Raw genomic sequence first — 23,085 nt, forward strand, 5'->3', positions numbered from 1 at the left:
TACATTACACGGTAAAAAGACAACAATATACTCCAACATACTTTTATTTATTATCAACAAACGCCTTCATATCATATATTAATAATAAACAAAAATAAAAACATCAACCATATACAAAGATAAAAGTGGTATTAGGTTTAAGAAAAAAAAATGTAAAATAACAATTACTATTTCGTTGTATAGAAATTTGGCATGTATATATAATGGGTAGGAGTTTAGGATATTAATCGTTTAATACAATTGGAGTAATTGGAGTAATGATAGGCTTACATTTGATTTGTGTTTTAAGTATCTACAACAAACCAATACGGCAATACATTATCTTAAAGTGCAATATTAAATCTATCTATAATAACATATAGTATTAGAGAATTAGTAATCTCATGACTCTCGTCTGTGTATCAGACTGTTATTAGTAGACTAATTGTAGCAAACTACATCTCATTCACATTGGCGACCTCGTTAGTCTCTGATACGGAGTACAATTGTTATTGTACTAAAAAGGAGGAAAGAGACTAAATAGTGATGAAAACGTTAGCTAAAACTCTCAAAGGGTATGTACATGTAACAATAAGTCTGTTCATCATAGGATTGTAGTATTTAATGCATCTCAGGTAGCTCGTGAAAATTGGAGAATCTATAAGCACTCGAAAAAACTTTCTTTAATAATATAGATAAATAGCTACCTCTTATAATGAATAAATAGGCAACCGCATCAATGTTATCATTCAAAAGCTGCTCGGGGCTAATTGTTTTGTCTCAATCGGGACGGAATACTTCCTACAAAATGGAAACTCAAGCTATTAGTTAAAGCAAAAGTAAATAAAGTAACAACATTATATTAGCTAATCAATCCTAACTTTTAACACAGGCTAAATCAATGTACATATCATTATTAAGAACAAACAACAAATGAATATGAGGTACAAAGTAGCAGGATGAACTACTATTAAAAAGAAACAACAGCTTAGGAGCAAAAAAAGGTATGATATATATTATATTGATTATGAACGAAAAAGGAAAGACCAATACAACTTCTTATTTTCTTATGAAGTATATATAGATGACATAGAAGTTTTTTCCTAGTAGAGTTTGAATAGTCATTGAATGCGAAGTGCTGGAGTTATATCATTATAGTAAAATCTAATTTTTATCTTAATATATCCTAAATATATAGCTTAGTTGTCTTTTACCAAAATTCCTAAATGGTCTTGTTTGCAGAACAAAACAAATTAAGTTCATAATCGCTGGCTTCCTATGCGTACGTAATTCAGTAGGAGAAGGTTTACGCACAATGTATTTCTATTTGGACTCTAATATAGCTCCTAAGTCTTTTGCAAATAATGGATTCTCTATAATCGCTCGAAAAAAGCTTCCTTTATTAATATAGATAGATAGATATTGATTGATTGATTGTTAATAATAACAAAGTCGAATTTTCTACAAAACGAATTCTTAGAATCTTATCGACAACTAACTGCGGACTTATAATATTGTATCCATATCACACTGAAACTCATATTGTGTATTGTGTGTGACACTCCTAAAAGTATGCAATTCCTGGCGAGGTATGTTTTTATTGTTTTTTTTATTTTCCCATTTAGTCTCCTTGACAGTTCTTTTATGTTAGACAAACGAGAGTATTTACTTTTGCTTATTTATTTATGAGGATTTGTTAATCAAATATGTTATTTAAATATGTTGATCATATTCTGCTAATGTTATTGTCATTAGATATTTTAAACTCATAAGTTACTTAATGATGACAACCATATATTTTTCAAATGTAAGAACTAAGGCTATGTTTGGCAAGGCATTTCAGGTACCTGATTTGACCAAGCAACCTGATTTGACTAATATTTCAGGTAGTTGTTTTACCTAGTGTTGTTTGGTAAAGTCATTTCAGGTACCTGAAATGACTTTTCAGGTACCTGAAATGACTTTTCAGGTACCTGAAATGAAAAGCTACTCCAGGTAGCTTTTTAAAGTTTCAGGTAGCTGAAATGTTCTACTTTACATATTTACCCTTTATTTAAATTAATTTATTATAATTATTAATGTCCTTTTATGTCATTTTACAAAAAATCAGTTACTTTTTCAGTTAGTTTTACCAAACACTTTACAATTAATCATCTACCTTATGTTTCCAATTTTCAGCTAGCTTTTCAGGTACCTTTTTAATTTCAGTTACCTTATCAGGTTTCAGGCACCTTTTCAGGTTTTAGGTACCTTTTCAGTCAGTTTTACCAAACAGAGCCTAACATTTTTCAAAATCTTATTAAAACCTGAACAATATTTAATTACCGTGCATTGCACAACAAGAAATCTAGTTTATAATACATTATACTAACTTTAAATACCCAAAATAACATGTAATTTTAAAAAAAAAATTGAAATAACTAAAAAAAACTAATAACGAGCCTAAAACAGTTTCTGATGCATATGCAAGCCTTGTTTGCTCGAAATCTGCTTGGATTCGGTCACTCCAACTCGAGATCGGTTAGACCAAGTGTAACACCCCGGCCCAAACCGGGTCGGGAGCGGTTATTTATGATAGCTCACCAGGCTATGTAAATGGCCCACAGATCAACACGGGTCATTTATAGCGCATTTTGTCCTCACTCAATCGCATCCCGGGAACTTTCCCAAGAGGTCACCAGTCCTAAGACTACTACGAGCCAAGTACGCTTAACTGTGGAGTTCTTTTTGCATGGATGACCATAAAAGAAAGTGCACGTTGTTGATATGAGGAGTACTTCCAATCCCTTCAAACACGAGTCATTTAAGCCTATCATTGGACCTCTTCAATTAACGTAGGGTGTTACACCAAGTTTGACCGTGATTCAACCGAATCAATTTCGAGGGGTTAGCGAGCCGACTTAGATTATTTATAACCCTATTCGATGTTAACTCTGAAATTTTAGATTACGATTGAATTCAGCTTAGAGCTCGTCAAGACTACAAAATTGAAATTTGAGCTCGAAACGACTTGGTTTAGGTACTATATTCTTTTCATTTTGAGATCAATTTGACCAAGCTTAAGCTGAGCTTTAACGGGAATGTTTCCGAAAGCTTGTTTTATTACCCCGTTACCCTCCTAGTTAAGTCAAATACTCAATTACGTATATCTAAATGATGAATCAAATTGGTACACTCTATCAAACATTGTTCTACGGATTAATTGCTTCAAATTTAAACGAGAATTATACGGAGAGAACTAGTCAAAATAAGCTTAAGAAAATTAGCAAATATCATCCATATGTTAAGAGAAAAACATGGATCAAAGAGACCCAAAAAATAGTAATTTGCCCTTTTATTTCAAGTTTGTTTATTTTTGTTATTATAAATACCAAGTGTTTTTGTGTTTTAAAACATATACAAATTGCTTAATCATCTCAAGCAGAATTCAATCTATCATCATTACAATTAAAACCTCAAATTCAGCAATCACAAAAAAGAAATGGCAAGCCAACGTCAAGAAATCAGCCACAAAGCCGGTGAGACCGTCGGCCAAGCTCAGGTACATTCCAACAAATTCTCATTGTAGTTGCTTTAATTTAGATATATCATATATGAGAGCGTGATATTGAACTTGAGTATGTACCTCCGTCATTGTTTGTATGTTAATGTTGCATTAATATGAGTAAGTTAGTAACGTTTTGGTTGCGAAATTGCAGGAGAAGAGCGACGGAGTGTTGAGCCAAGTGAGCAATGTAGCATCCGGAACTGCTCAACAAGCCTCTCATATCCTCCAACAGGCAACTACTTATTTCTACATTCTTCGAATTCCTATTCTTGTTTTGGATTTTTCACGCGCTATATGACAATTTTACACAAGACTAACTGAACCGTAATTAATTGTGATCTTTGATGTATAATACGCAGACCGGAGAGTCAGTGAAGAATATTGCAGTAGGAGCAGCTGATGTAGTGAAGAACACCTTAGGCATTAACAATCCAAGCGACAACAACCCAAGCGACAACAATCCCAGCAACCCCTCCAACACTTCCGCCACCACCGCTTCACTTCCAGCTACCACCACACTTCCAACTACCCACACCACCACACATTCAAGGACTTAAATCTTACTCTGGATTTAACCTTATTCTTTATTATATAGTTTAGCCCAAATAAGATTTCCAAGAGGAGAAGAATATGGGCAATGCTTTTTTATTTTTCCCTTTTTTTTTTTGTTTCATGAATCTCGGTTGCACAAGAATTTTAGTTAATAATCATATCATATGTGATATGTTCCTTTTAGCATAAGGAATATTAGTTTGTATTCATCGGTTAATTATTTGATATAATGGAAGAAATATTAGCAGAGGCGATTACGTACTCTGAATATATACTTGTGTATACCTATTTTCGTACATGTAGTTTTATAACCCGGAAAGGTACACAATTCGTAGCAGTAAACATATAAAGTATAAACTGAATCTTCCAATAATTGCATTAAAAATTACATGAATCGTTTTCTAATTACATTCCTAATAAGATGGTTGTTGGTATTAAAAAGGAGTCTCGTCTTGAACGAGAATCAAGATTATTATTATTTTATTTAATGAAATGTATTCCAAATATAGAAAGCAAAGGGTAACGAACTTCCCAGTTTCAACAAACAATTTCCGACATCAATGTGATTATGTTTGAATGGATATGGAATTACTATCTCCCTCAATGATGGAGATGAAGCCACCATCCATTCAACAATATCTTTATTCAACTTGGTACACGTATCTAAATTGACATATCTTAGCTTCTTGCAGTTTTGTACTACCATTTTCACCCCTTTTTCGGTCACATTCACGCCGCCCTCCAGGTCTAGATTCAGAAGCTCTGGGCATCTCTTTGAGACCATTTCAAGAACTTGTTCATCTACACCCGACTTGTTCAGACTTAACTTCTCGAGCTTACAAGGAATTCCATCATTAAATTTCAACTTGTCATTAAAATTGATTGTCAACTGTCTAAGGTCGCGACATGTACTTAGTATGTTTCCTATGTCCAACTCCTCCGGTTGAGCCAAAAAGGACACATTTAAAATTTCTAAGTTTGGGCATATTTGGAGTAGTCCATCTAGGGTTCTACATTGGATTGAACATGATTTTATTGACGGGTTTAATAATAAATCATGCCTCGCTTCATTGCTTGATGATGTTATCCTCATATTGACGGTTTCTAGTGAAGGACAAACTAAGGCAATTGTGGCAAAGCTTAAACCTGTTAACTCGTAACAAGATTCGAGGCTTATGAAGGTCAAATAGCCAATAAATTCTGAGATTAAAACCAAAAAATCGTCTGTAATAAAATCTATTCCATCAAGGGCTAATGACTCGAGATATTGGTAGGCTTTCAAGAAATACGATAACCCATCTTGGGTGAAATTTCTGCAATATGACAGTCTAAAGAGTTTTAATGGAAGGTTAGCTCGAACCATGTCATAGAGAATCTCATTCGAGATTTTCATATAGGATAACTCTATTTTGCAAAGATGCTTAGTAAAACCTATAAATGGACTTGTCAAAATAAGATGAGACTCGACATCCGAACCTAGGATAAGAGAACTAAAATCAGAGCAATTTCCGATTATAGCTGAAATGCCAATTTGAGACACATGGATGCAATCTGTTACCGCGATTTCAGTTAATTTAAGACAGACAGCTGATAGAGATATCAGTGAGTGATCAGAAATCATAGCATTACCTGAAACATTGATTTTTCTCAAACTCTTATGTTTCATCGACAGGGCGACAATTCCTTGGTCAGTAATGTTCTGGACGTGTTGCCGACTAATGTCAAGCTCCTCGATTGACTTGAAAAATTCTGCTAAGATGAACATATGGGTGTCTGACAAGTTAGAATGAGAGCTTTTAAAAACCTTAATATTGGTCATTTTCTTGCCAATTTTCTTGAGCAAAACTGAGCAAATAATTTGGGTATTATGTGAAATATTAAGCTCGTTCAAGTCGAGGTTTGACTCAGAAATTTTAACAAGTGCTTCATGAAGCTCTCCTCGGAAATCGCTGAAATCAATCTTGTTTAGGAATGGATATCTTTTCAGTGATGTAGTCAGGATTTGTATAGAAGGATTGACGACTCTTAAGCTCGGGCGACATTGACTGGTAACCGATAGCAACCTCTTAGACACCAAAGATAATGACTCTAAGTCACTATGACGATGGTCCAATTTGGTTAGTATCAACTCCCAGCATTCGTCTGGCAAATCTGACCATGTTTGATACATTATTTATTTAGAGAGTTTTCCAAGGAATGTTTTGAATGGTGTAAATAAGACGAGTGCTATATACTTATCACAAACATGTCATCCGGACTCTTATCTGCGTATTCCTTGCTTTTAGCGAGGCAACTGAAATTAGGAAAACAAACAAAATTACACCCTCAACCATGATAGCTGGTCCCCTGTCTACATTATTTAGAGACTGTCCTTTGTGGTAAATTGTGGGCTTTCCTAGTTTCCTTCATGGTAGCACGGACACGAACACAGACACGGACACGTGACACCGTATTCCATTAAATTTAAGATACGGGATACATTATACAATATTCTCTACCGCGATTATCATCCAATACACAATATTCAAATTATATACACAATACACAATATTCTACCGAGATTATCTCCCAATTTATAAATCATTTTTTTAGATTTGAACAATATCGTTTTTACCGGATTTCTTTATAAGGCTAATACGTGTTTTAATTAGAGATCGTACATCTAACTTAAAAATATATTATTAATGTCATCAATTAGTTGCATGTAATACTTATTTACAATTATAGTTTTATTAATTAATACTTCAAAACAGATAATGTAACTTAAAGTATCCTTTCATGTTAGTAAACTTTCATATGCTTTCATTTTAGTTACAATTAGTCTTGCTGAAGACGAGTCGGAGCAAATGACGGATAATGCCACTCACAAAACAGATAGGGGGAACAAGGTGGGGGCACCCCTATGTGCTTCCCTCTCTCCTCTATTTGGGTCATTTATGAGAGAAAATGGTATCCGTCACTTCAAAGTGACGGATACGTGCCGTCACAAATGAGATTTTGTGTTTTAGTTATATCAAGTACATTTTAACATTCAATTAACACGGGTTCTATACTAGTAAATTAGTAGAAGATTAAGAAAGTTCTATGATGAGATTATAGTAAGATTATCCATAGTTTTTCCCTAAAAAAAGGGATTATCCATAGTTCTTAATGGTTTTAGATAAGATAGTTATTTGTTTTTAGTGGATCAATTCACTCAATTGTGTATAAATGAGTTTACAAGTTCTTTTTTTTTTGGGTTAATTCATAAGAATAATCCAACCTATTGTTCATCTTCTCATAATAATCCGAACAACGTTTTAACCTATAATAAACCCAATTTCGATAAACCTTCTCTCAAAATAGACTCACTTAGTTTTATGCTTCGTTTGGCACGACACTTCAGGTAGCTTATTTGACCAAAATTTCAGCTACCTGATTTTTTTGCAAGTGTTTGAAATGTTAAATAAGGTACCTGAAATGAAATGTTACCTGAGGTAGCATTTGAGAAATCAGTCGAAATGACTTATTTTCCATTTTTACCCCTTTATTCTATAATATTAAATAATTTTCATATCCTTTTACGTCATTTTACCAAAATCACCTACCTTTTTTAATTTAGTTTGTCAAACATATTTTTATATAATCGATTCACCTTATCGCCTCCTAATTTTATTACCTTATCGATTCCTTTTTGAGGTTTGATTAGCTTTTTCGGTTTTCAAATTACCTTTTCGATTTTTTTACCTTTTCAGGTTGTTTTACCAAACATAGCCTTAACCTATTTTAACAGGTCATGGATGACTTGTTGGTGACGTGGCAGTAATAAATAATAATAATAATAATAATAATAATAATAATAATAATAATAATAATATTTAAATACTCCCAGCATTTTTCTGGTAAATCTGACCATGTTTCATGCATTATATTTAGATTTTAGGAAGTGAGGGTGTATTAAGGAAAATGTTTTTGAATGGTGTAAATAAGACTGTACGTCAAAAAATTTGAATGGTGCAAATAAGAGGGTGAGTGTGTACATGTTTAACATATTTGGGATTTTAAGTAATTTGTGACCGTTAGTGGCAATTCATAATCTTGTACGAATGATTTTGTATCAAGTAATGCCAATTCTCAATCTTCGAACCTCATCCCATAAAAAATAATTCATTTGAGGGTGTGTTTTTCAATTTCGGAAAATTCACGCGATGCCTTTAAGATTTGCCACTTTGCACGAAATACTCATTTTTTCCAACCGAGGATATTTGTCGAGTTTGGAAATCGTGATTAAGAGTTACACAAATTCTTAAGAGAGACCATGTGGCTTTCCATGGAGTACAAGTGATAAGTCGATATTTATATGTATTTTAACCCAGTTCATAGACTATACATCTGAGGTAGTACCTCTTATTGTTTATTTTCTGAGTTTTATTTTAAAGTTTTTGAGTTCTACTTCAGTATAAAGTTTTTGAGCACATCTACTAAAACATTTACGAATCGGGTTTATAAATGATAATATGCTCAGAAAAAATGTGTATATGCTAAAAAACTACAAGGTCTGAGGTACTACTTCAGATGCGTAATCTTTTTTCTTATTTTAACCCTTTAAGGTTGTACTTAATGTCGCCTTCCATAGTCCATACTATTAAAGCTTGGTATTGTAATTTTATAGGTTTGGAGATTTTGATCTGTCTTATATAGAGTATTACTAGTTTGGATGCCCGTGCGTTGCAACGGGGTAATTAACTTAGTTAAAAAAAATTGGTTATAAGGTCTTAATATTTACATCTTATCTGTAATCATTTATTTAGATATGATCAAAAGTCAAAACATCTTATTTAAGAGACACAAAAGATGTTAGGTTGATACCTAAGTTCCAAGGATGCCTCATATTTATAATCATAAGACCACTACATCTTATGTTAATCTTTCGATGTGGGACAATTCTTTTTTTGTATATAATCCTACATTATTTTTCAATGTGGGACATATAACATACTAAGAAGTACACAATTTTATATATGTACAAATTATATGAAATCTATACGGTATACGCTAATGATATCATTTTTACCACGAATCAAATTATGTTATTTTCATAATTTTCTTAATGATAATTTTTGCCAAATGAAATGTAAAATTTTTTATATAAAAATTAGAAACATCACTTGAATATAATATAGGAAATAAATTTTATAATAATTAAAAAATTTCCCACTTTATTTTTTACATCAAAAAATATTATTTATAATACTTTCCTAAATTAATTTTTAAGATCACCCCACCTTAAGTGAATTTTCTAATGTGGAACAATTCAACTATTTATATGTAGTATATTTACTACACCTACATTATTTTTCAATGTGGGACAAATAACACATGAAAAAGTACACCATCTTTTTTGCACCTATTTCGATATCCAACCCGATTTAATAATGAGAAAATATTATACTATCTATTTATATTTGTACGTTTTTTCCATTTTTTGTCATAATTAAAATATGTACAAATGATACTCCCTCTTATTCACTATATCCTTCCCCTTTCCTTTTTGCACAAGGAATAAGAAAACGATTTTGGACCACACAAAACACACTACCCCACATGTAATTTAATTTGGACCACACAAATCAACCCAAAAAAGGAAATAGGGAAGAAAACTCGAATAATCCAAATAAGGAAATAGGGAAGAAAATGGTGAATAGGAGGGAGTATGATTTAAATTACATTTTTTTTCCTAACACGACTTTTAAGATGTAATTGAGGGACAATAGAATGTATAAACAAATGCAAAATATTTCTTTTTTCTGGTGCGATTTTGATTAATGGTTAAAAATTATGATGTATTTTAGTTACTCAAATGTAATGAGTCATAATAATTACCTATATTTGAAAGTTCAAAAGATTTAATTCTACTATTTATCAAAGTAAAAAAGCTCATTATTGATTTGTTTGTGGATTCAAGATCTTTTTATGCAACACTTGATTGTATTATAATTCATAAATTTTCTATTTTAGTGCAGAGATTATCATTATATGACACAAACAAATTTATGTATATTTAGCACCCATTTTATTTTCTAATTATGACTTTGTCTTAAATAAAGTTATTATACTATCGATTGTCTTAAAATAAATATTATAATATCACTAATATAGTAATATATAATCGCTTTTATAAATATCTACGTGATTAATATTTGTATGGTATTGTTGTAATTAAGGTTTGCCGTTAATACAAACTCTTATAATAACTCTCTAAGATAATTTTTAAGTGATTCAAAAGATTTTGGGTTGATACCTCTAAGTTATGACTCATATTTATAATCATGTGATACTTCACCTCATGATAATCTTCTAATGTGAGACAATTCAACTATTTATATGTAGTATATTTACCACAAATACATTATTTTTCAATGTGGGACAAACAATATATATATACTTAGAAATACATCATCTTTTACACACCTAATTCGACATCTAACCTAGTTTAATTAATAATAATAAGCAAATACTATAGGAGTACTATTTATTAATATTCGTATAATACATTTTTTTAACTTCTTATCGTAATTAAAATATGTGCAAATAATATGATACTATATTCTAATGCTAGCATTTATTTACCACGAATCTAATTATATAATTTTTCCAAAAAAAAATTATGTTACTTTGTTGCTAAATGAGATGTATAAGTTTTTATATAAAAATTATAAACATTACTTGGACATATAAAAAATATATATATTATATCATGGAGTTAATGATATAAACTCTTAAGAGTTCTCCAAGACAATGTTTAAGAAACTCAGAAGGTTTTGGGTTGGTATTTAGGTTCTAAGGATACCTTCTATTTATAATCATATGATCACCCACCTTATGCTAAACTTTCGATGTGGGATAATTCTAAAATTTATACGTAATATATTCACCACACCAACATATTTTTCAATGTGGGACAAATAACATACTTAGAAATACACCATCTTTTTCGTACATAATTCGACATCTAACTCAGGTTAATAATAATGAGCAAACACTATACTCCATCGATTCAAGACCAAATACAACATTCCTTTTTTACACTATTCATGAACGAATAGAATCTTTACAATTCCTTGCAATATGTAAGAGAAATTATGGTCATGTGGGATCTTATTTGATTCACCTATAAAGTACAATGAGAATATCAAATTTTAAATTTTTTATAATGTAAACTTAAAGATATTTACGTTGTACGTTGTAATTTGTGTCTTGACAAGTGTGTAAATGAAAATGTTGTATTTGGTCTTGAATGGAGGGAGTACTATTTATTAATATTCGCACATTTTTTTTATAATAGTTTTTTTGCAAATGAGATGTATAAGTTTTTATATAAAGATTATAAACATCACTTGAATATAATACATAATATAGAAAAAATATGTATATATCATACTGTGAACATAATGATATAAACTCTTAAGAACTCTCCAAAACAATACTTAAGAGACTCAAACGGTTTTTGGTTGGTATATAGGTTCCAATGATGACTTCTATTTATATTCACAGGATCACCCACCTTATGTTAATCTTTCGATGTGGGACAATTATATAATTTATACGTATTATAATCACCACACTAACATTGTTTTTCAATGTGGGACATATAACATATTAAAAGAAGTACACCATCTTTAATACTCGTATGTGCAAATCATATGAAATCTATACTCTAATGAAATCATTTTTTGCCACGAATCTAATTATATTATTTTCATAATTTTTATAACGATATTTTTTTGCCAGATGAAATGTCAAAGTTTTTATATAAAATTTAGAAACTTCTCATGAATATAAAATAGGAAATATAGATATTATAATAATTAAAAGATTCTTCACTTTATTTTTTATGTGGAAAATATTATTTATGAAACTTTCCTAAATTAATTTTTGATGATGTGGACGCTCTAGAATCGCTCGAAAAAACTCTCTTTTATGTATATATATAGATTATTTTGTACTACTCTTTTTTTGGGAAAAAAAAAACTTTGACCGGACATAACTCTTGGCTACAAGTTATTAAAACGTTAATTTTTTTCCCCAGACCAAAGATCTTGTAAAGACGGTAAATTTGAAAAAAAATCATCTTTTTCAGAATTTGTAATTAGGAGTTCTTGTCACTAAATTTATCCCGTAAAAAAATTCCGTAATTTATCTTCGCAACACGTTTTTTACTCAATTCAATACATTTTATACAAAATTTTCATTTGCATACCCTTACTTCCCTATTCCCAACCGTTAAACATCTTAATTCAATTAAAGTTCTTCGATGATATACCGTAATTGAATGTAAAATTTACTACGGTGTTGCTCTTTCACATACGCCTTTTACTCTTTCACATACTTTTTTTCATAAAATTTCCATACTCTACCCTTTTCCTAAATCTAAACAAACTAGGTGAAAGAGAGAAATACCATGGGAGTCTAGATTCCATGTAAATTATCGAGATTGAAGCATCTCTTGAAAATGATGGCTTAATGCCGTGATGCTCGTCTTTGTCAATGGTTTAGAATTCAAGATGAAAGGTAAAATGTAGCCAAAGACAAGACTAGCATTAGTCAATTTGTATGATAGGAAAGTTTGCTTGCTAAACAATGTGCGGTGGTAGCCGAACTCGGAATCGCAGAAGGATGGGAGGGGAGTGCGGCAGTCGCAGGTGAAAGGGAGTCCAGGGTAGGGGTGGCTGGCCGACGTCAGAGTATGAAAATTAAACGAATTTGAGTAAATAATAATAATAATAATAATAATAATAATAATAATAATAATAATAATAATAATAATAATAATAATAATAATAATAATAATAATAATAATAATAATAATAATAATAATAATAATAATGGTGGCGGTGGTAGCCGGTGGTGTGCTGGGGAAGGAGGGTTGTGCGGTGGTAGCCGGACTCGGAATCGCAGGGGGATGGGAGGAGTGCGGCGATCGCGGGGAAGGGAGACCGGTGCAGGGGTGGCTGGCCGAGGTCGGAGCAGGGACTGGTGTCGGCCGGAGTGGCGGGGAGTGGGGAGTGCGGCCGGCGAGATGGTGGTTAATGGAGGTGTGTGGTGGTTAATACGAGTCATTAATTAAGAGAAGAAAGAAAGAGGGACGCCTCGCGAGCCGGGCTTTTAGAGAAGGGAGAGAAATAATTGATTGGGGAAAAGGATGAAGAAATGACAAGGATAACCTTGTAAATTACATATGTGAAAGAGTAAAAGGCGTATGTGAAAAAAGCAATACCCATTTACTAAATCTTATCTTAATAAATACAGAAACATTTCATGCATCCACATTGATCCACGTCACCTTATGCAATTTTCTTTTTCCTTTTTTTGTTTTTTCCCATAAAATAAATCGTGGGCCCCATTTGCCAGTTAGTTGAATTAATTTCTTTTTCATTACAGATTTATCGTGTTTATAATCTGATAAGTTATGTGCACCCAAAAAAAAAAATCTGATAAGTTAATATGTTTATATAATGATTCTTATTTCTTTAATTTTATAACTTTACAACTTTAAGAATATTAAGTAAATTGTAAAATATCAATACAATGTTCCCAAAAATTGCAAACTAAAATTGATAGAATAAGGGCTTAAAAATTAATAGCTATAAAAATTTACGGAGTAGTTACATCAATCTTAAATAATTTTTTAAGCATACAATTACCAGATTTACATATTTTCTAATTCTAAAAAAAAAATTACCATTTGATTCTCATGAAGTATTACTATTACCAAAAAAAAAAATATAATATTTTTTTTATGAATAATGAAAAATAATAATAAAAAAAAAAGCTCAAAAAATTACTTTAAACGCTAGACAGGAAAATAATGAATTTCATCACTACCGTTGAAAACAATAAAACTAAAAGAAATAGAGTATAAAATATTCATGTATTTTGGTTAACATTTTTAAATGTTAATTATTATATCAATGTTCTTAAAAATATACCCGTGCAATTCTGCACGGGTTGAAAACTAGTTTCTTTAATTATATAACCTAATTTAATGTAAAATCAATTATAAACCCTAAGTTCTTCGATAATTAGGGCGGCTAATTAAATGTAAACTCAACTAATCAATTACCCATTAAGTCTCCTGAGAGACCTCTCTCACTACATTAATGAGAGACAAATAATAAATTCACTAGAAACTAATTAAGGTGATGTTTGGCCAAGTTTATGTTAAAGAGCTTCTGTAATACTACGGTTTTCTATGCTTTTGGGTACTCTATCGAGTGGGGCTTACTCTGTCGATTAAGTAAGGTTTGTTTACGAAACAGTGTTCTGCCGATGGGTACTCGATCGAGTAAGTGTGGCACTCGATCGAGTAAGGGTCACTCGATCGAGTAAGTGACTTACTCGATCGAGTAAGTCGGTTCTACGGGTTGTTTTAGCCGGGTTTTGTTAGTAACGCGTGATTGAAATTTAAAGCTTTTCGTCAGTTTCTTCATCACTTTTATCTTTTCTGAAACCTCTCAAAAGAAAAAGCAAGTTACGTTACTTTCATCTTCGTGTTGCTATCAAATCCCAAAGGCTAGGATCGTCGGATCGTCGTGTTCTTTACGCCGTTGAGTTCGTCGTGTCGTGGGTAAGATCATTGTATAGTTTTTATATCGTTTCGTTGAGTTTGTTTAAAATCCTAATTGGGTAATTTAGGGGTTTTGGGAGTATGATGTTGTATTAGATGGTAATGGTATGATTATGTGTGTATAGGAGGTGGTTTCGTAGAGGAGCAATTTTGAATAGCTGCTTTGTGACGATCGTGGTGATTTGCTTATTCCAGGTAGGATTTCCCTACTCGGTTATTGATTACATAGTTGTTGGTGATGGTTGTGTTTATTGTTGATCTTTATTGTATTGGATTGTATTGATGTTGTTGTTGTATAATTGGTTGTGTTGTGTTTGTCTCTGGTTCACGAGGCGTGTCCTTGGCTGAGTGGAGTCACTTGCGGGAGTGGCTTCACGCCTTGATTCGCCCTCTGTGGAAGCCGCCACAGGAGGGGATGTGCACATTAAGGAACATGGGTTATCGCTCGGAATAGATGAGCAGGGATTTGGTGGTACGGCTGCGGTCCCCCACTGGCGCGTGGAATATCTGTTGCGATGGGTATTCTGGCAGGACTACACACTTTGGTGTGTAGTCAGGTGTGTAGAGATATTATGGAGTTCGGAGTTGTGTGTTGTTTGTATATTTTGTATCTTGTTTATGTAATCAGTAACTGACCTCGTTTTAAATGTTTTGAAAATTGTGGTGATCCATTCGGGGATATTGAGCAGTTATTGAGCAGGTATGAGATGGCTTGAGCGAGGGATAGCTGGGATGGAGTCATCACATGTCTTTTTCCATGCATTAGGTGGTCTTGGTAAGGCACCTTGGTGTAAGGGGGTGTTACAGCTTCTACTTCTTAGAAGGAGTTTTTATGAACTACTTTTTGAAAAAGTTGTGGTTGTTTGACCTAAATTTTGCAAAAATAGTTTCTCAACAAATTGATGTAAAATTCAAGAGGTTTTGGAGAAGTGGAAGTAGAAGCATCAATTTGGTGCTTCTTTCGAGAGGCTTTTTTTTTTTAGTTTCTAACTTTTCAAAAGTAGTTTTACAACTCCTTAAATTGTAGTGTTTGGCCCACCTTTTACTTTTACAAGTAGAAAAGCATTTAAAAAGCTTGGCCAAACAGGCCCTTAAAAATAAATAAAATAAAATAAAAATAAAAAATCAGCACTACCTATTATAAGAGAGGTCTCTCACTGATATTAATGAGAAACCGTCTCTCTTGAGAATTTGTGTTACTGACATGGCTGTCGCAACCCTATCAAAAATAAACCAATCGGCTCTAACTAATATAGTAGAGGTAAGTCGGATATCGTACTCCACATGGAGGCTATTATATCTACTTGTTATTCTAGTTCGTCACGGTAACAAATTGGGGGGTGTTTGATTTGTTTTACTAAACTAATAACTGAAATAAAAGGCAATAAAAGAGAGAACAAATAAAAATAGCAAGAAAGATATAAAAATGTGATCAAATAAAGAGAGAGATGCTAGGATGTCGGTTCACCATGATATCACACAATTCTGCTAAAGGTAAGGTCAGTCGGTCTGACGTGAGAAGGGTAAAGGAAAAGTCCTTCCGGTCCACTATCCACCCTAAAATACTACTAACTTAGCTTCCTCCCTCATTAGTGTAGTTTATTGTTCATAACAGGTCTATTCATTCCAATCTTCCGATCTAGGTCTGAACTTAACCGGGTTAACTAGTTTAGAAGCGTGCACTCAACTAAACGATTACAATTAAATTGCTATGAATCAACTCTCATATATAAACCTCTTAATCTAATTATAACATCATTGCTTCACTATCATGGCTCCCCTAATCCTAGGAGTATGAGAATTAGATACTCATGGCGATGAACAAAACAATAACAATAGATGAAATTATAGCAAACATAGTATATAAATGAATAAGGAGAATTTGCATAGACTAATAACAATACTAATAAAACAGAAATTAAAGACAAGAAATTAAGAATGCAAAAGAGAATTAAATTGAATAAAGAGAGTAAGAAGGATTACAAAGTTTAAGATCCGGCAAAAGAACGAAGTAACGTCGAACAAGATTAATGCTTGAAACTGAATGCTTAAGAGTAAAGTATGAGATTAAAAGATGATTAAAAGATAACCTAAACCTAATGACATCTTTCCTTTATATAGGAAAGATATTTATTAAACACGCACTTAATAAAATAAACAAGTTCACACGATAAAATCTCGCGTTCAGATAGAAAACCTCTCGATCGAGCAACTTAATTCTTCTCGATCGAACAAATCCTCCGCAAAACCTCTCGATCGAGGACTTAGTCTACTCGATCGAGAAACCTTAAAAACCCACTTCTCGATCGAGCTCAGCAGGGTCTCGATCGAGGTCTTCTCTACTTCCTTAATCACTCGATCGAACAGTTAGGCTAGCAAAAGCCTTCGATCGAGTCAATCACCTCTGAACCAGCTCCTTGCTTCGTTGATTTAGCTTCCGAGACCACTTCACGCTTCTCGAGGAAGTAGTAATTCCGCTCCCATTCTTCCATCTCCATAAATGCAAGCTAAAGAGGCAACAAAAAGCATGATTCCGCTACTTTCGGGTCCATTCCTGCAATTAAAGCCAAACAAACCAAAGTAGACTATTCGGGGCATTTCGTAATATAAAACTACGAGAATTACATGGAAATACGTGCATAAAAGGCTTAAAAAGACTATATAAAATGCACGTATCAGTTACCCTAGTCAAATGTTAAAATCAACTAAATTAATTATAAACTTCAATTATATATTTAAAACCAAAAACAAGAATTAATTGAATAATGAAAAGAGCTAGGAGAGTAGGAGGGTTCATGCGTAGACGAATTTGCTCTCATCGACTTGGACTAGACTTGTCAAACAGGTCGAAGGGGCGGGTTACAGGTTGGATAGTTTCGGGTTCGGGTAAAATTCGGGTCGGGTGTATTTTGGGTCGGGTAAAATACGAGTCAAGTCTATACGGGATCCGGGTCGGGTTCGAGTAAAAAAACGGGTCGATCAACATCTTTTCCTAGCATTTTTTAAAAATTCTTTTATATCATAATTCGTACGTTTTGTCTCCTTTTGCTCGTCTTAATCAACTTAATTGTATCATTCTCACCATCACCACCACCATCACCATCAACATCATCATCATCACCATCATTACCTTCACTAACTCGCTAAGTACGATAGTGAGACTCAAATAAGATGATAATGATGACGTGGTATGTGATATGGGGTGAGGAGGTGGCAGTGCTGACGTGAAGTGCGGTTCGACGTAATACGATGAAGTGACGGTGTGGCACACACTTTGAGGTGATGACGTGACAATGCTGACGTATAGCACAGTTCGACATAATACGATGAAAGTTAGGGTGTGAAACACACTTCGAGGTGATAACGTGGCATATAATCTGAGGTGATGACGTGGCAATGCTGACGTGTAATGTGGTGGTTCGATGTAATGCGGTGAAAGTAATGATGTTGCACACACTTCAAGGTGATGACGTGGCATGTGGCCTGAGGTGATGATGTGGCGACGTGGAAATATGGGTCAACATAAAATGGTGAAAGGGCGTGTCTCACTTTGAGGTGATGATGTAGTATGTGGTGCGAGGTAATCACGTGACAGACCTTATACTTGCATATTTTTCCTCAAAATTTTATAATTCAATAACTACTTGGCATGTGTATTTTAAGGAAGATATATTGTCTTGACCCAACGGTCAACCCGTTACGGGTCGAATTTTGACCCAATATTCACGGGTCAAAATGGGTTCGGGTTGAAAAAACCGGGTTATTTGCGGGTCGGGACAAGTTTTCACATGTCTAACTTGGACATATAATATTACTTCTAACAATTCATTTTGAAAGCGCAATGGTTTCGACAATGGTATTTACTATGTAGGAGGAGAGGGGCATGATGGTGAACTGGTTGAAGGGAGGCACTAGGGGCGAACGGTGGGTGTTTAGGGTGGTGGTGGTAGCTGGAATTGGAAGGAGATGAGGTGGTGTCGTGGTGGTTCTACGTTTTGATTTTTTTTTATTCTCTCTTTTCCTTCAATGGAATACCATGAGGAAGATTAATCAGAAGGTTAATGTAACACCCCCGTACGCCAGAATGCCTTACCAAGGACTATCCCAGTGTATGACAGTGTCACCATCTCGGTTTCCCGAGGAGGTAGATCAAATTAGACAATAAAAGAACAATTGTAAATATTAATATATCTTATACAATACAACTCAATACAACGTCTTTATAATAAAGGTACAACCATAACACTCATGACACTGCCTCTCTAGACCGGTAGCGTGATGACTCGATCCCTCCAATCCTAGCGGCCACAATCAACAATACCTGCTAAGCCAACTGCTCACCATCCCCGAATGGATCACCGCAGGTTTTACAAAACAACAACAACGGGGTCAGTACTGACTAATCAAATGTAAGACATAATAATAAAGTGAACAGCTGATCATCCTCTATCCCAGTCTCACGACCTCGCACAGTAACCGACTACACCCCGAAGGGTGTAGCCCTGCCAGATTACCCATCGCAACAGGTAATCCTCGCCGCCAGTGGGTGACCGCAACCCATCCCACCTAGTCCAGCTCATCAACGAGCGACTAACAATCCCTGTCCCTTAATGTGCACATCCCCTCCCGTGGCGGGTTCCACGGAGGGCGAACTAGAGTGTGAAGTCACTCCCGCAAGTGACTCTACCACCATCACAACACACACAGCCTCACAGCTGTCACAACACCACAACAACACCACCGTCACCACTACACCAATACTCCGATGATCAGCAAGTAACAATCATACACAGTACAATCACAATCTTAAATCAATTAACAGTAAACTGAGTAGGGAAACCTTAGCTCATCGCAAAGCATGTAAGACTTCCATTTACAGCCACGCACAACTCTAATAAGCATCCTAACAATGATAACCATCTCCTATTACACGACTATACTCAAAGAATTAATCAAAAGAACACAAGGCAGAAACTTACCTAACCTTACACATCGGCGGTGACATAGACGACCACCACACACGTCATCCTTCCCCAGCGAATCCCGTCCTTCCCATTGTGGAGGTTTAGGCTAAAGCATTAGATTGTGAAGATATGGGGTGATAGGAGAATGAGATAGGCTAGGGTTAGAGAAAGAGAAACTGTCGAGGAAATGAGAAAATGAAATGAATCTCGCGAACTTGCGTTTATATTAACGTGTCGACAGCAGCCATACTCGGTCGAGTACGGGAGTACTCGGCCGAGTAGGCTCTACTCGGTCGAGTATGGGTGATACTTGGCCGAGTAGCCTCAGCTAGGTCGAGTAAACAATCCTATAAAACTCATGTTACAATCCTGATCCCTCACCCATTCATCCCTAAGGTCTGTTTGGTCAACAAGATCGGTCAACAGCGTTCTTAAATATCCTGGGTATTACAGTCTTCCCCCCTTAAAAAGAACTTCGTCCCCGAAGTTCAGCCAGCACGCCACTCCCTTCAGGGTTACGCACCGTGACACAACCACTTACACCAAAACGCACTACTCACACTACTCACACCAACCTGACATCACCGTCATACCACATTACCTAAACAACAATCACATATCACAGCTACTCTTCCAAACAATACTAATCACCAACTTTCACATATACTTACGGAAATTAATGAATTCCTATGCATCCTTTTGTTAAAAGCGACCCAACGACTTGCAGCCATACACAAATGCAAAACAACAACCATACTCAAATGCAAAACAATACTAAAAAACAATACTAACCACCACATATCACATAAATTGAATTAAGACACCCGTGCAAAGTACAATCTTCATACTACTTGAGTAGAACATGGATACAACTTCAAGGAAACATAAATGAGATTCCGAATACTAACATGTCTAACATACATGTGATTCCAAATATCATAGGTCTAACATACATGTGATTCCAATTATCATAGGTATATAGGTATAATTAAATCCGTATTTCAGGCATAACTAAATAATTATTTCCGCGACATTACTCTTCCCCTCTTAAAGGAACTTCGTCCCCGAAGTTCACCACTAGTCACTTCTCGTGCCCAAAGCCAACATACACACGACATTACTCATAAACTCTTGTAGCACAACTTATTTTATGACATTACACTCTTGTGACTTGTAAAGTCAAAATATTTCAACAACTAAGTAGTATATAAAAATAAAAATTATGGGGTTAACACAAGATAGCAGCTTAATTCATGACCAGCTGGGGCGGTTATAACCGTCACCAAACACATCCACGCATAAGACTGGTAACAGTTACAGCACTGTATGGTATTGTATTATCTTTCTACATTATTTAAAGACTCGGGTATTCCTCCCCTGGACAACTAAATTCCTGGATACCAACCAATGTTACATAACAAAACATTCATAAATTAATAGGCTATCTCAACAATCATGCACTTGCGACAGAATCATAATCGATCTTATTGTATAAATTCGCAAAATAAGGACTAACCAACCCCTCATACAATTATACACTTAACTCATGCCATTCACATTGCTATTATAATCAGTGTTCCTATGTCAGCAATAATCGGCCGAGTATGGAGCGCTACTCGGCCGAGTAAGCTTTACTCGGTCGAGTATATTTGTATACTCGGCCGAGTAAGCACTACTCGGTCGAGTAGTACCTATACTCGGTCGAGTTATGACAGTCAGAGAGCGTTTTGACGACATCACCTAGAGCATTCACAGTCAACCTGCATCAAACTCTTCCCAGCAATATCAAACACGGCTAGTCTCTAATATAACGAAATCTAACTCGTCTCCACACAATAACTAAAATAGTTGACGGCCTTAAGGCCGAGTACAGTCATCCAACAGTAGATAATGATTCCCGAAACAACATTCAAACTAGAAGTACTAAATCCAACACAAACGAAATAAATCCAACATGAAAGAAATCAAAACAAACAACCTAACAACATAAGATCAATAACGAGGACCCTCCTCCATGTCATCATCACCACCTGCGCCAGAAGTACCTGCACCTGAACTCCCCGCTCCTGGAAAGCTTGCTGCTGCTGAGTAATCCCCTCCTAGCTGACTGCCAGAGTTGGCTCCCCACGGTCCCGCAAGGTAACCAAACTCAATCTCTTCCGGGGGTCTCCAGTAACTCGGGTCAACTCCATAGCTGTGGAATACTCCCGTATCCACTCCCGGTCCCCTCCACGAGACAGGTTGTGCTAGCTGTGCTTCTATGCCCTAGTTAAGGGTCATCTCATGCAGGTTGCGGAGCACCAAAGTAGAGGAGATCCGCTCAGCCAGGTCATGCGGCTGCATCCTGGGGTCATGCACTGTGGGGTAGGGCGAATACTGGTATGGGTGGTAAGGATAGGAGTCAGAGGCAGAGTAAGAGGGCTCAGGTACAACCGGGTCTGCCCTAGACTGCCTCACTCCACGGCGCTCCCGAGGTGGGGGAGGTGCATGCTGCTGTCCCTCAGGCACGGTGACAGGCTCAGGTAGGTCCAAGAGAATCTGTGGGTCAATCAGGTAGGACTGGGGCTCAGGTCTCGGAATGGCACAAGTCTCCCACTCAGCCAAATGATCAACAACAGGGAGATGGGCTGGGTCCGGTAGTACCATCCACATAGTCCCCCTCACCCTCCAGGCATAAGACCCATCATCCATCTTCCTCAACCACCTGTTCTGACGCCAGTACTGAGCGTCCATGGTAGGCACAATCTCTACATACTCACTCCCCTCAGGTGGTGGGGCCTCAAAATCTGTCAGGCGCTGAGCTAGGCGGGTCACTATGGCCCCGCAAGCTATGTGTCGGGTATCGGACTGTGCCATGCGCTCAAGACTAGAGCACACTACACCAGGAGCACTGTAGTAGAACGGTTTCTGACGGTGTAGGTTAAGGTAGGACATAAGGTGCATGACTTCGTGAGAATTGAGCTTGCTCACGTTATCTCTAGAGTACAGCAAACAGGTCAACATCCTCAGGAACATACGAAGGGAAACGTGCTGCACATTATTAATCAGCATGGCAGTGGCACTAGGGGCAGGTCTGCCAGTCAAATATGGAAGGTAAAGAGGTGCACCACTGTTCTTGGCCACATCACTAAAGGTACCCCTCCCCCTAGGCCTCAAGACCCAAGTGGTCAGCAAACTCATCTAGGGTAAGCTCATGATCTTCATTCATGAGGCGAAAAGAAACAGTCTTTCCCTTCTTATCATAGACAAAAGAGCTCAAAAACTCCAAGGTCGAGTGGGGGTAGGATTTCTTTCTCAAATGATACAACCCCTCCATACCCAAAATCTGAAAGATATGAAATATGTCCTCTTTGATCCCCAAAGTCTCAAGGATACCAGGATTAACACAACGGGTGGGGCGAAAAGGGCGACGCATAAGAGCCACAAAAGCCTTACGA

General features: G+C 35.5%; 2 protein-coding genes across 2 annotated transcripts; one reads left to right on the forward strand and one right to left on the reverse strand.

Moving 5' to 3' along the window:
• The first annotated feature begins 3,371 nt into the window (after window positions 1–3,371).
• Window positions 3,372–4,348, forward strand: LOC141648068 (uncharacterized). The gene is made up of 3 exons (XM_074456523.1): window positions 3,372–3,520; window positions 3,678–3,758; window positions 3,886–4,348. Exons 1-3 carry the CDS (start codon window positions 3,461–3,463, stop codon window positions 4,081–4,083), a joined length of 339 nt encoding a protein of 112 aa, XP_074312624.1. The 5' UTR covers window positions 3,372–3,460; the 3' UTR covers window positions 4,084–4,348.
• A 214-nt stretch (window positions 4,349–4,562) lies between these two features.
• LOC141649718 (uncharacterized) lies at window positions 4,563–6,248 on the reverse strand. Its single transcript, XM_074458401.1, has one exon. The coding sequence runs from the start codon at window positions 6,246–6,248 to the stop codon at window positions 4,563–4,565; it is 1,686 nt and encodes a 561-aa protein (XP_074314502.1).
• Window positions 6,249–23,085: the final 16,837 nt, after the last annotated feature.

The sequence above is a fragment of the Silene latifolia genome, chromosome 3 (genome assembly GCF_048544455.1).
Source record: "Silene latifolia isolate original U9 population chromosome 3, ASM4854445v1, whole genome shotgun sequence".
Classification (NCBI taxonomy): Eukaryota; Viridiplantae; Streptophyta; class Magnoliopsida; order Caryophyllales; family Caryophyllaceae; genus Silene; species Silene latifolia.

Bases quoted from the DNA above. Each gene is read 5' to 3' on its own strand.
- LOC141648068 (XM_074456523.1), top strand. From the start codon at position 3,461: ATGGCAAGCCAACGTCAAGAAATCAGCCACAAAGCCGGTGAGACCGTC. The intron at 3,521-3,677 runs GTACATTCCAAC...GCGAAATTGCAG, and splicing joins AGACCGTCGGCCAAGCTCAG to GAGAAGAGCGACGGAGTGTT. The intron at 3,759-3,885 runs GCAACTACTTAT...TATAATACGCAG, and splicing joins CCTCTCATATCCTCCAACAG to ACCGGAGAGTCAGTGAAGAA.
- LOC141649718 (XM_074458401.1), bottom strand. From the start codon at position 6,248: ATGTATCAAACATGGTCAGATTTGCCAGACGAATGCTGGGAGTTGATA.